The 15,027-nt window shown below is 40.2% G+C and overlaps 1 protein-coding gene across 4 annotated transcripts in view; it reads right to left on the minus strand.

The window, feature by feature from the left end:
• Positions 1–11,316: 11,316 nt before the first annotated feature.
• The window catches only part of LOC135482519 (calbindin-32-like), a 51,059-nt gene continuing 47,348 nt past the window's right edge, over positions 11,317–15,027 (minus strand). For all 4 annotated transcript variants that reach the window (XM_064762608.1, XM_064762609.1, XM_064762607.1 and 1 more), the window contains 3 exons: positions 14,742–14,786; positions 14,358–14,429; positions 11,317–13,886 (listed from right to left, as the gene is read on the minus strand). In XM_064762608.1, the coding sequence (XP_064618678.1) occupies positions 13,770–13,886; positions 14,358–14,429; positions 14,742–14,786 (234 nt within the window). In that variant the 3' untranslated portion in view covers positions 11,317–13,769. The remainder of the gene's footprint in view (positions 13,887–14,357; positions 14,430–14,741; positions 14,787–15,027) is intronic.

Genomic DNA, 15,027 nt, shown 5'->3' on the forward strand with positions numbered 1-15,027 from the left:
CATTACGTGAAAGCATGACTAGCAAACTTACTGGTGTATTGGTGATATCCTTTTATCCCAATCCGTGTAAGTTTGCTTCTTGGACAAACGAATGTCTTTAGCCAACAGCTGGGGTTAAATGGTGTGGTAGGGGCAACAACCGATATATGCTGGAATGACCTACATCTTGGTCGTTTCGAACATTCCACTTTGCAGTTGCCCAGCGAGATCTTTATATGTGTGATGTCGTAACCAGGGCAATCTGCAGTTTGGTGTGTGTAACAATATTCTGAAATAAGCCTCTCATATCTGCAATTGTCTCTACATGTAGAAAATATTTTGAGACTCCGTGTATGATCGGTTTTTTCATGTTTCTTAATAGATAACAGAACATTCGCATGTTCGATGCAATGTAGTCATGCACTTCATCTCTTCACCTCACCCTGCATGCCTACAAGATGAAACTGTAGTTATACTTTTCACTTACTATGACGACCCGGTATATTATATACTTACTCGGCTTACAAACTGCAAAGAAAAGAATACAACATTGTTTACAAAAATACATGGTCAGTCACATCCAAAAATGCCAAAAATCATCTTATGAAACAGCAGTTGGACAAGGGACGTTTATATAACTATCTACCTTTCAAATATTTTTTATATGAAAAAGAAAACTAACAAGTCAGAATGAATGGATGGTTGTTACTATAAAACCTACCGACTTTTTCATAGTGCTTTAACCCCGGCTTTAACCTTGCTAGACTTATGTCCTTTCCAGAATGTGGAGTGATGCGGCACCTGTTGGTACCCGTCATGTACTGAAAGCCACCACACAACGATGTTGTCGCACATAGCTGTTTGCAGGCGGGTAATGTCAAGACCTTCTGTATGTTGTAACCTCTCGTGCATGTGCCATGTCGAAGTTTCCAGCAAAAGGCTGTAACGAAGAGAATTAACACGATTTACTGGTTAGAATCTGTGAGAAATGTTCAACCTTGAAACATGCAGCACATGTCGGCTCCGCGCGATAACCTACCTTCCAGTATGATCGACATATCTTTGCCATAAGACAGTCGTAGGAAATGCGCGAAAGCAACTGCCTGTTACGAAACACAGGATGACACGCCGAGTTACCAATTTAGACATGATTGGACTACATGTATGGTGTGTGCGTTGTCATCTGCATGTATCTTAAAATAATTTATCAAGACTCCTACCTCCGACAGTTTCCTCTAAAAGTGTCGTGAAAATCACAAACAGTAGAAAAACACAGACCCGACTTGGCTTCATTGCCTCCACTATGTTCTGTGAATAATAAATCTTAAAATATCAACATGGGAATCGGACATCAACACGAAGTGAGATAAGTAATTCTCATCGATAGAGTAGGCAACAAAATCGAGTTATGGAGACTTTGTCTTTTGACTTTTCCTGGAGTTTTTCCACTTGTCATCGATACCAGTAGTATAATAACGTTATGACATACGCAGATGATAAGTCTTATATTCAAAGATTTCTTAAGTGGTACTTGTCCCAGAGAATATTTTGACGAATGGACGAAGACTAATTACCGAAAGAGAATGGGGAAGACACAAATTTTACTTACACGATGATATTTTAAGAACGTCTTTTTCGATATGGTGAACAGTCTGCACCAACGTCACCAATGTTGTACCATTCCATCAGCATAGCAACACTTGCGGTGTTTATCAATCGCGAATTAGTTACTTGTTTTATGAATATTAACAGCAGTGAATGACGGCTTATTATAAACCGCGAGATGCGGAATGCGAAAATGCGAGATGCCAACCTCGGTGAGAGAACAATGCGCCACAGGATGTATTGCAAATATGGAATCTGAAAAGGCGAACACCCATGAGACCAAGGTTGTAGTAGGGAGCTGTCCTTGTTTTGATTGGTCCATTGAAATAGACTCCGCTGTGCGATGTGTGGAATTTAACATAATCTGTACATGCTTCCCGAAATTGGTGGCTTGCATTGGAACTAACTTTTCCCCCCTTGTCCGTCATTAAAGGCATTCAAGTGTGTTGGTCAACCATGACTATCTCCTTTGTCCCTCCACCATAAGGCCTACTTTCCCCTTATGACATCACTATTTCGGACACTCAGCGCCCCATTTCTGGAAAGGTATATAGCCTAGGTTCGATGGTCAGACTATCCCGCGCTATTAGGGATGACCTGACGTTCGCCAGGTGCGTGCCCTGTGTTATCGGTCAATCTTGTGTATGGTGACTTGTGCCGCCAGGCGTAACGTGAAAATAATCTTGATACATGCAGCATCCTGAAATTTTGTGGTATTATACACACAGTTTATCTTGATAAGTTGCAAAAAACTTTGTGGTCAAGATGAACATGTAGTTGCATGTAACCTTTGCATTGTCTTCGGCCCGACTATCATTGAATGGAAAAGTGGACAGCAGCGGCAGAAATCACATCTACATAGAGATGCATTTTCCTACAGGCGATTCAGCGACACACGGGCATATCATACACTCAGGCCTATCGCCATGTACCTAGTGTGGCGGGGAAATGGGCGGGGGAACTTTTATTTCTCATTGACAGGAATTGTCGAGCATTTTATCTCATTTACGAGATCTTTCAAACGTGAAGAATCGCTCTTTGTACCACTCTAGCTCATGATGTGTCCTGAACTAAATATCTCATTTCAATGATCTCTTTGATCTCAGGCGCCTTCTTTTGAAAGAGCATGTCACAATGATTATACCGGAAAAATCCTTCGCGGGCCACGTACAAGCCATGGTATGCATGCTTATAGGCCCACTCGTCGAGTATTTTGCCATATACATATTACCAAGTATGGATTATCGATACTTGATATTACTTACTATATTTCACAGTTGAATTTGAATTTACTGAGAAAAATTGAACATAAAGGGTGTCCCAGAAAAAACGTCCTGCTAGTAAAAGTTCGATATGTGAACGACGAATCGATATATTTTAGGTTGGTCATTTTGTTTCCTTCACTGTGAACATTAAAGGCAATCAATAACACTTGAATTGCTGGTGTTGATAGATGATACGTGATGACATTATCAGGGTGAACTCCAATGCAACACATAGATCTGATATGACATTTTAGGTATTCAACTTTCAATAGCGAGACGTTTTTATTCTGGGCCATCCGATGCATTGCGTCACTAAAAAAAATTGTGGATGGAGCATAGCATCTGAGTTTTTGATGGCTATAGATAAAACATTATATTTTCAAGTTAATACATGGTTATAGATATCTGACACACAAATTTATTACCAAGGATGATCGTTTTTATGTCAGAACAGAACTGAAAAGCCGAGTCTTATCAATTACATCCCGCCCAGGATTCATCGTTACAGGTATGAAAAATACGCAAGCCTGGCATCAGCCACAGCTTCAGACCCATAGCCTGCGCCATTCGAGAAAATCCCTCCGTCTCAATTTGATTCCGAAATATGAATGTTGGAAAAGTTAAACCTTGCTTAATATGAATAGCTTTTAACAAAATTAAACAACCGCCTACACCATCGACCTCCACTAAATCTTCCAACAAAAATCTATCCGCCTGCAGACGAGGTGGTCTTTTTTGCCCATAACTTTCCAAAAATAAGTAATTTGGATTTGTGTCTTTGATATATTTTAACGATTCACTCGTTTCCTGCCAAGTATTCCGATCATAGAGGGCGGGCTTAGCCCGGGACCCAATCAGGCAAATCGGAACGACGATGTCCTTCTTCGCCGCTAGGAGACTTTCTATGATATTTGGCGGCGTTTCTTCAACATCACTGTCAAGCCACATGACATAGTCTTCATCTTCCAAACTGCTGAAGACTAGCATATTCCGAGCAAGAGCTATGTGGCGTCTTCGAACAAACTGGATCTCCATACTATGCTTAGCTTGAGGCGCCTTATCAACATGCCACTGCTGGTGCGATTCCGAAAGCTCCGTAAAATGGTGAAACTGGGCCCGACGGAATTCGCCTTTAAACTCGTTAACCATCGCAATGGACATTTCAATCGTATTGTCCGAACTGCTGTCTTCACCGATTCCTATTGATATCAGTGAATGTGGGTATGTCAGCTGCTTAACAAGCTTTTTGAAAGCAGGAATACTCTTTTCTGAATTGTGCATCAAGGATAATATGAGCACCTTAGGGCCTTGTGATTGTGGATGAACGTCTTTCCGCTTGAATTCCGGCATGGATGTCTCAAATTTCCTGTTTTTAACCGTAGTGTTTGATGTAACATTGGGCACAACTGGTTTGCTTTTCAATGTTTTTACAGTTTTAGTGGTTCCAACACCGTGTCCAACTGACTCGCCTCCAGCAGTAGTCGCTGATCGAACATTGGGTACAACAGTAACTGACTTGCTTTTAGCAGCTGTGGTCGATGGAGCACCCGGCCCAACTGAGCTGCGTTTTATTGTATCGTTTGATCGAACAGCTGGTCTAACTCTCGTGCTTTTAACAGCAGTGGTTGATCGAACACCGGGTACAACTGTTACTGACCTGCTTTGAACAGCTGATGTTGATGGAGCACCGGGCCCAACTGAGCTGCGTTTTACTGTATCGTTTGATCGAACAGCTGGCCGAACTGTCGTGCTTTTACCATTGTCGGTTGATTGAAAACCGGGATCAACTGAACTGCTTTTGACTGACCTGCTTTTAACAGATGTATTCAATTGTAGACCTCTTCCAACTGACTTACTTCTAGCAATGTTTGACAGAACATTTATAGGCACCGGTGATTCTGTTTCCACGAATGCAGAGCGTTTAAAAAGTTGTATGAGAATTATAGTCAATGTTATCGCCATCCCTATGATGAATAAAACTCGTCTCGGTCTTGATAGGAAACCAGTTGTTGATCTCATCTTTGGTTGATTTACCTGTAATGGAAGAGAACAAAATAAGATACTCTTGGTACGCGGTTGGTTAGTTTTCAAAAATAAGAACTACTATAGGACAACTCATCTTATACCGTCCGTTCAGAATTAGCAACAATTCATAGTGTCTGACATTGATATTTTTGAGAAAGGTGATATACATGTATATGATGTATTCAAAACATCTATGGAATTGCCGATTACTTTTGACAGTGTTTTTCTACATATCTACCAGTACAGCTACAGTATGACAGCAGTAGCAAGGAAGGAAGCGTGTCAAAACTGTCTTGAAGCTGTAACAACCAACACTGTTCGTCTCTCCCTAGACCCCTTACCCCCGCTAGAAAAGCGAACAAGATGAGTGATAGGCCCACGTGTACACCAATTTCCCTCTTATATTACATGTATCGTACTGAACCGTCTTACACAAGGCCAATATTTGCAAATATGTCCAATTCGTAATCCACTCCAACTTCGCCGTATTGAAATTTCCAGAACAGATAGAAATCGAGTCGTTTTGGAGCGGAATTTCCCAAGTGTTCCAGGCAAAAACGACTAGAACATATGGTCGATTCACCTCTTCTGCTATACCGTATTACTACAATATCCTTTATTTGCTACGGTATGCTTTAACTATTCATGGTATTCACGATACTTCCAGTCAAGGCGTCATAAGACACTCCTATATGAATCACAATTCTCACAATAAATCTCAACATACAAATTTCAGCATGAATGGGCTCTTTCTAAATTCTGCTAGTTTGGGAAAGATATACATTAATTCACAATCCACAGCTGAATCAGGTTGGAACGACAATTACCCTGTAATACATAGATCCCACAGTGGAAGTTTATGTTGCTCACCTCTTCTTCTTCCTCTTCAGTGATCGCTCAGCACTTTGAGGAGTTATTCTCCAAGGAGCATTCCACACCACTCAGTCTTCAGCCAGAACAATGCCACTGGTCTCCATTGTTGTTCATTTTGATGATTTGCTTATCACCTCATTGAGTAGCATTCATTTCAAGACACAGCCAGCTACTAATATCTAAACCATGGAAAAAGTCCACTGGCAAAACTCAGAAAATCAACGAGAACACCTCATATCATATTACATGTATATATCTATTATAGGATTTCGACTCCAGTATTGGCATAACATAGAATACAGGTCGCTCAGTTCGACCATATTTTGAAAGTTGGTGTTCTGTGTGTATACGTACAGTTGCATCTAGTGTCCAAGGAAAACCAAGACATTTTGTTACGTCATTCGAGTGACAGTAAGTTTTATTCCTGAGCATATTCTGAAAACATGAACACGTTTTCTTCTTTTTGACAAAGTGCCACTGAAGCATGCCACCTGAACAATCCTTCACAGCGTAAAGATTCACCTTTTCTGTCTACCATAGTACCTACATTATACGTTCGAATCTACCTTCGCATCCTCCGTCAGAACAACTGGCGGCCCACCAGACACTAGTGGTTAATTCTTCGCGCACCCACTACGGGGCAGATTAGAAGTCAGATTGATATTTCTGATGACACCCTTGGCATAATTTTTCCCACTTTTATTCCCTAGTAATCCATATCGTGCAAACTTTCAGGCGCAGAGGTCCCGTGACGGCATAACCTCACTCGCTCTTCCGTACGCATACCGCAGGAGCATCTTCAACTTATCCGACTACGCGTGCAATTCGACTCTGGATCCCGATATCGGCCCAAGAAGGAACTTTCAGGAACGATATGGTCTTTAGTAAAATCAATACAAGTTGATTCAGACAAATAGGAAACCAAGTAACTCCTCTTTTAGTGCACATGGATTCCTGCACAAACGAAGTCTACTTAAACGCTATTTTCTGTTTACAACTTTATTTGCTTTGGGTTTTGCGTTGAACCACATATCTTATCCAGTTTACAAGCGACGGTTTGGCCGGCCCAGTTTAAAAACAGATTCATTAAGAACCGACATAGACATATGTCAACAGTGTAACTAGTCTATTGGACCTGAGGGATTGGGGTTTTTTTGCTTGGAGGAAGCTCTCACCAATTCTCACCACAATGATTGGCAGGTTTCGCAACCCAAACGAACGACGAACCACGAAGGTATGTCGTTTCAACAAGTCATGTGTTATTCATTTAAAATAATATTTTGTTGTACTTGACTGCCAGAGGGATCAGGGAATTTTCAAAAGAAGTCGGCGATAAAATACGTTATGTACCGTATTTAGTTGGTAGGTAGTCGTTTGCAGCTCTTCCAGCCTAAGCAAAATGTGTGCAATATTCCTGTAAGCGTGCATGTATATCAAGGAGAATTGGAATAAAATGGTATGTATTGTATTATCGGATCGAAACACTAAAAAAAGAAGGTGGAATCGCCTTGGGTTCTTTCTGCAAATCATAAATCTCATAGAGTCTCATCATTATATGAACGATAACTTTACCAATATAATATGTAGACGCTATGTAGCCGGTTAAAGGGCGTCTGTAAAAAGACACGTATATCACGTGCAATATTCCTGTGTGAAACAGACGCACCAAAACCGGTTAAATTTCATTTGGCGTCCTGCAGGCAACGCATTCGGGGAATTATTTGGAAATCAGACAATAAGACCCACTGACGCCGAATTTGTCTCCTTGACTTTCATCTTGAAAAATATGTAGAATTAAAAGATACATCATAGAGTTGCGATCGAGAATTATCACTAAAACATATCTATGAAGCCCTAACTATATATTGGGACGAGAAAAGAATAATTGAAGAATGTTTTGAGGAATAATGCTTTTTACGGCGTGAGTGATGAAACCTAAGCCTAATGTACGTTTATTTTCCACTCACAAACAGATCAGACATGACAGTTGCGCATTACTGCTGAAGCCGGGATACGGGCAGGCATACGCGAACTCGGACAGACTGCAACTAGCATATAAGATATGACAAGAATGAAACTCTACATCCACTTAGTTGTCCCGGAGCAATTGCGTTATTTACCCTGGTCTACGTCCTTTGTCCCTTGCGCCCTGCATGAAGAGTTGCTAAGAAGACGACCGTTTAAGCAGCAGACAAAAACAAGACTTAATGGAAATTCTAAAATATGACACAAAATGCCTAATGAAAGCAAACGATAATTTGCCAACGTGGACACATATGATGTGTTCCCTCCTTCACACTGTGTGGAGAGATTCACTGATGTTGGGCTTCCTTAAAGGTATGAGTGTGAGCAAATGGTTGAATGATTCCAGGAAACTTCAGTACCTCTAGGTTGAGATGGGACCAGAACGAAATACATCAATCTTATTGTTTTCTGCTCATTGTATACCTTTAGCAGCTGCACAGAAGTCACAGCTCAATAAGACAGAATAACCCTCCCTCCTCCCTCGCCTCAACACTATTGTATGTGGTTACATGTATGACACGAAAAATAGAATTACCCATCAGCTTGTTCGAAAAAAAACCCCGAGAATTCATTTCAAACCGAGCCCCCATCCCCAATCACTTCCTGGATTTATCATACTTACCAGGACAGGGGACCTCTGAAATACCAAACAATCATAGTTTTAGTTTTATAGCATTTCAAAAAATACAAAATTATATGATATGAGAATCGATTATGTCTGCCAAACTAAAACCGCAGCAAAACGTATGTAGGGAAAATTACTTCACAAATTATTATACACACTTAGTTACCCCTAGTGAACATTCACTGTCACTAGGTTTAGGCGCAACTTCTACCCTGCTTGGGACTAGAAAAATTGTCATTTTAAGGGGTAGCCTATTTGTAGTCCGATAGTGATCGCAAGAAAACATGAAACGAGTTACCATTACGTGAAAGCATGAATAGCAAACTTACTGGTGTATTGGTGATATCCTTTTGTCCCAATCGATGTAAGTTTGCTTCTTGGACAAACGAATGTCTTTAGCCAACAGCTGGGGTTAAATGGTGTGGAAGGGGCAACAACCGATCTGTGCTGGAATGACCTACATCTTGGTCGCTTCGAACATTCCACTCTGCAGTTGCCCAGCGAGATCTTCATATGTGTAATGTCGTAACCAGGGCAATCGCCAGTTTGGTGGGTGTAACAATATTCTGAAATAAGCCTCTCATATCTGCAATTGTCTCTACATGTAGAAAATATTTTGAGACTAAGTGTATGATCGTTTTTTTCATGTTTCTTAGATAACAGAACATTCGCATGTTCGATGCAATGTAGTCATGCACTTCATCTCTTCACCTCACCCTGCATGCCTACAAGATGAAACTGTAGTTATACTTTTCACTTACTATGACGACCCAGTATATTATATACTTACTCGGCTTACAAACTGCAAAGAAAAGAATACAACATTGTTTACAAAAATACATGGTCAGTCACATCCAAAAATGCCGGAAATCATCTTATGAAACCGAAGTTGGACAAGGGACGTTTATATAACTATCTACCTTTCAAATATCTTTATATGAAAAGGAAACTAACAAGTCAGAATGAATGGATGGTTGTTGCTATAAAACCTACCGACTTTTTCATAGTGCTTTAACCCCGGCTTTAACCTTGCTAGACTTATGTCCTTTCCAGAATGTGGAGTGATGCGGCACCTGTTGGTACCCGTCATGTACTGAAAGCCACCACACAACGATGTTGTCGCACATAGCTGTTTGCAGGCGGGTAATGTCAAGACCTTCTGTATGTTGTACCCTCTCGTGCATGTGCCATGTCGAATTTTCCAGCAAAAGGCTGTAACGAAGAGAATTAACACGATTTACTGGTTAGAACCTGTGAGAAATGTTCAACCTTGAAACATGCAGCACATGTCGGCTCCGCGCGATAACCTACCTTCCAGTATGATCGACATATCTTTGCCATAAGACAGTCGTAGGAAATGCGCGAAAGCAACTGCCTGTTACGAAACACAGGATGACACGCCGAGTTACCAATTTAGACATGATTGGACTACATGTATGGTGTGTGCGTTGTCATCTGCATGTATCCTAAAATAATTTATGAAGACTCCTACCTCCGACAGTTTCCTCTAAAAGTGTCGTGAAAATCACAAACAGTAGAAAAACACAGACCCGACTTGGCTTCATTGCCTCCACTATCTATATGTTCTGTGAATAATAAATCTTAAAATATCAACATGGGAATCGGACATCAACACGAAGTGAGATAGGTAATTCTCATCGATAGAGTAGGCAACAAAATCGAGTTATGGAGACTTTGTCTTTTGACTTTTCCTGGAGTTTTTCCACTTGTCATCGATACCAGTAGTATAATAACGTTATGACATACGCAGATGATAAGTCTTATATTCAAAGATTTTTTAAGTGGGATTTGTCCCAGAGAATATTTTGACGAATGGACGAGAACTAAAAACCGAAAGAGAATGTGGAAGACACAAATTTTACTTACATGATGATATTTTAAGAACGCCTTTTTCGATATGGTGAACAGTCTGCACCTACGTCACCACCGTTGTACCAATCGTGAATTAGTTACTTTTTTTATGAATATTAACAGCAGTGTATGACGGCTTATTATAAACCGCGAGATGCAGAATGCGAAAATGCGAGATGCCAACCTCGTTGAGAGTACAGTCCGCCACAGGATGTATTGCAATATGGAACCTCAAAGGCGAACACCCATGAGACCAAGGCTGTAGTAGGGAGCTGTCCTTGTTTTGATTGGCCCATTGAAATAGACTCCGCTGTGCGATGTGTGGAATTTAACATAATCTATAACCTAGTTTCGATGGTCAGACTACCCCGCGCTATTTTTAGGGATGACCAGACGTTCACCAGGTGCATGCCCTGTGTTATCGGTCAATCTTGTGTATAGTGACTTGTGCCGCCAGGCGTAACGTGAAAATAATCTTGATACATGCAGCATCCTGAAATTTTATACACACAGTATATCTTGATAAGTTGCAAAAACCTTTGTGGTCAAGATGAACATGTAGTTGCATGTAACCTTTGTATTGTCTTCGGCCCGACTATCATTGAATGGAGAAGTGGACAGCAGCGGCAGAAATGGTGATTGTCATGGTCCAGGGAAGTAGAAAATCTCGTGGCAGAAAATATTAATTACTCATCTCGCGATCCCCATCTCACGGTTTATCATGAGCCGTGTATGACCGGTCATACACTGATGATATTCAGTTCCAAAGTAGGTCATTGCTTATTCATCTCGATAAAGTGTTTACATCTTTGTAAGCATCACATCTACATAGAGATGCGTTTTCCTACAGGCGATTCAGCGACACACGGGCATATCATACACTCAGGCCTATCGCCATGTACCTGTGTGGCGGGGAAATGGGCGGGGGAACAATGATTATACCGGAAAAATCCTTCGGGGGCCACGCACAAGCCATGGCATGCATGCTTATAGGCCCACTCGTCGAGTATTTTGCCATGTACATATTACCAACTAGAACACCTCATATCATATTATATATTTATTATAGGATTTCGACTCCAGTATTGGCATAACATAGAATACAGTCGGAATGAATGGAAAAGATTCAAATATAAAAGATTATGTCCAACTACAAAAGTCGCTCAGTTCGACCATATTTTGAAAGTTGGTGTTCTGTGTGTATACGTACAGTTGCATCTAGTGTCCAAGCAAAACCAAGACATTTTGTTACGTCATTCGAGTGATAGCAAATTTCCATTGATAACATCTAGATGACCATGCTGCCATCCCTGGCGTTTGTCAAATTTCGTTTATCAATAGGCAAGTCCATGTTTATCTGCTTGGGGTTTAAACGATGTCGATTTGTTGTATGTAGCTAACTCAGTCTTATAACCACCCACTTGCGGTTTGAACCTCTCATCAAACACGGGAAAGAAGGGAAATTCAGATTTTGATCACTACGCCTCGTACGGCAACGCCTCCCATGCAGTTTGCGGCTGTAGTACTCCTGTTCAAGTTGTTGTCAACTTAGCAATAGACGCATTACATGCATAAACTCTAGATTGTATTGAATAAAGCATAAAGAATTCATATTGATTTTGCTTTGACACCGCTTGTAACTTAGTACATCATCACACCAATCCTTAGCAAGAAAACGAACATACGCATTTGTCAACAACTAGCCTACACCAAATAAAACAATCAGAATTCTATATTACATCTACTGACATATACATCTTCCAAACTATATTTTCCAGTTGACAGATGCCAATTGCAATATTATAAAACTGCTACTAAGGATTCCTATGATACCGTTCCAATTTAACTATGAGCTATAATGTGAACTGAGCCAAAAAGATTACATATTGAGAGTAGGGTGCTCAGTTTCTTTTACATTTGACTGTTAACGTGACTTTTTGCGACAGTAGCGGATTCCACGCCGTTTTGGCATTGTGGATTGTTAGGATCGGGGTTAATCAAATACATGCTGTTTAAACTGCATGGATTCGAACGCCGTTTGAAATAACGCACTTCGATATTTTGAACACCATTTGCCGCGCAACTTCGTCTTCGCAGAATTAACTTCCTGCAGCGGGTATCTGGTGCTCTTGACTTAATAAAAACTCTAGATTCGTCGCACATTCCCTACTCTCGCTCTTCGATCCAACTCACACTTAACCAGCTGTTGATAGAGAAAATCTAGAGGCTCGAAAGATAAACATTATTTTGTCTTAAGGCAAAGTATACATCTAGTATACACTGCATCTATTACTATGTTCTTAAGATCAATCCCATCCCAAAGAAATATCTATACAGACACTGAAAGTATTACAGCTTTTATGGAAAAGACACAGTGAATTAGCCACATTTTTCAAAATAAGGTACAAACAATGGAATGTAAGAAGAATTTTGCCCGAGTGGGCATTTATAATGAATACACCAATTGCGTGCATTGCAAAGACAAAAGTGCAACATTAAGAAACCTCAACAAAATAGACATTGTGCGTAGTGCAGGATGTAATAGCTTACTAGCACTGGGAGCAAACCGAATCATTCCAAAGTAAATTTTGTCAAAATATATTTTCGTTTCATATCAATTCAACAATGAGGTATGGACGAGTTAAGCCTTTTTCCACTCCCAGTTCATCACATCTAATTTCACCACTTGTTTCAACATAACACAATCATCCAATAGAATCGTCAACAAATGGATGCTTCATGTGTATTTTAGGCACATTATGTATAAACTCCCTGGTTTGGTTTAAAACGGTTAAGGATACGGCAAGTTTATTATTTGATTAAATAACGCCATACAAAGGCACTTTGGAATGATAAAGTCAATGAAGTCAGATCAAATGTGCTTGAAAACAGGTTTTTGCCAAAAAACGACGCGGGTGGCAATACAATAAACATTAACACTATACGAGACCAGCGAAGTCAGGATAGAAATATATAATGCCGTGAAATATATATATACAGCAAAATTGAAAAAAGCCACTGATATCAAGCACAGTTTATTTTCATGTCAAAGTATTCCATTCTTTCTCTCGCGTAGCTGCCATACGCAATCCAGCATAACTTCCATAATTCACACGCTAAAGCCCGCTTCGGAATAACCAAATACTTGCCGTGTATCCATGCGCTTAACTAGTAAATCTAAATGAATTCCGAAGTTGTACGGTAAGACCCGACATTTTCCGAACATTTTCTGAGATGTACATTTTTGCTCATCAGTCTTCTCATGTTTACATGACGTCACCATATAATTTATGTTAACCTTTAACAATATAACGGTAATTGCGAATCTACGAATCAGCTCCATATGTTACTACACTGAAAGAAACCCAAACTGAGAAGGAATCCATGCAGATGAAAACCATAATTCCGCCACAGGAAATATATAATATTTAGTCCGCATACAGCCAACCATCACCATTTTTCTACATTGGGTAGTTTCAGCGAACAAGCAATGTCCATGTTTAGTGCTTCGAGAATAGGAGACCGAGTTCTTCTCTATTTAACTTTCCATCCTTGTTAGTATCACACACTTCCAGTATAATTTTACTTTGTTCTTGTACGCGCGTAAGGTCGATGGTCTGAAACAAAAAAGGGGCTTCCAGTTGAGGTATTTGACGGATTTAACTCGTCACGAAAGTAAAAAGGGACATTGCAGACACGAGATAGTACGCCCCTGTTCACGGGCCTCTTTCAAGAATGCTGCCATCTTGTATCAAACTCGTCAACGACTCGAGAAACCCCAAAGCAGTAGAAAGGTGACCGATAAGGAAAAGGAGGACATTGGTCACAAATATACAATACTGTGCCGATGTTCCTAAAGGCGCAATGTGACTAATGTATGCAAATTGCAAATCACTCCTTCCAATTATATATATTTGTGTCTTTTGCACGTCTTGACATTCACATCAAACCGATTCAATGTATGGTCTTCGTAACACAGTGCCACACGTCCAATTAATTTTTCTCAAATAAATGATCTAAAACAGGGTTGGTATCATAAATTTGTTGATCGTTTTTATCAATCACTGCGATTAATAGATTACACCTACCGATCCTTCTCGCTCCAGTACATCCTTCATTAAGGCTATGAGCTCTTCGCTCTCAATCTCACCATTTCCATCCTGTAATTAAGACATAAGAACTTTGCTGCAACGCAACGCCGACAAGCGATTTTTATTGCAAATATCTGCGATATGTTTGCTGCGATATTAGCCATGAACATTTGATGGTGGTGCCATCGCATTGAGCATGTACTAGTACCAGGCCTATTAAGAGTATTGTCTTCGTCTTTTTCTCACCATTAGGCAGACTGGTAGGTTGTTTAGTATAATTCATAATGGCATGGCATGGTCAACTCGAAATATTGGATTAGGCGTCTTCCTAATGCCTTACGCATTTCAGAAATGGTGTTATAGCGAATGGTCCGTTCTTACCCTGTCATAGTGCGAAAATATGTCATTGAAGACCTCCTTCGAAAGCTGTAATAAAAATAATTGGACATTACTGATTTTTGTACATCATTGAGGCGAGAAAATGTAAATTGTGAATTTTATATCCATTTCGTATGGATGTTCACTTATACCCTTCTTCGCTAGTAATTTAGGCATACTGATTTTTTTCGATCGGGGGAATTATTCGGAATGATGATATTCAGTGATACTAGCACAATATTCAACGGACGTGTCTGTCAATTATAATAAAGCCCTGTGTTACGTTTGA

This window comes from Lineus longissimus, chromosome 2 (assembly GCF_910592395.1).
Source record: "Lineus longissimus chromosome 2, tnLinLong1.2, whole genome shotgun sequence".
NCBI lineage: Eukaryota > Metazoa > Nemertea > Pilidiophora > Heteronemertea > Lineidae > Lineus > Lineus longissimus.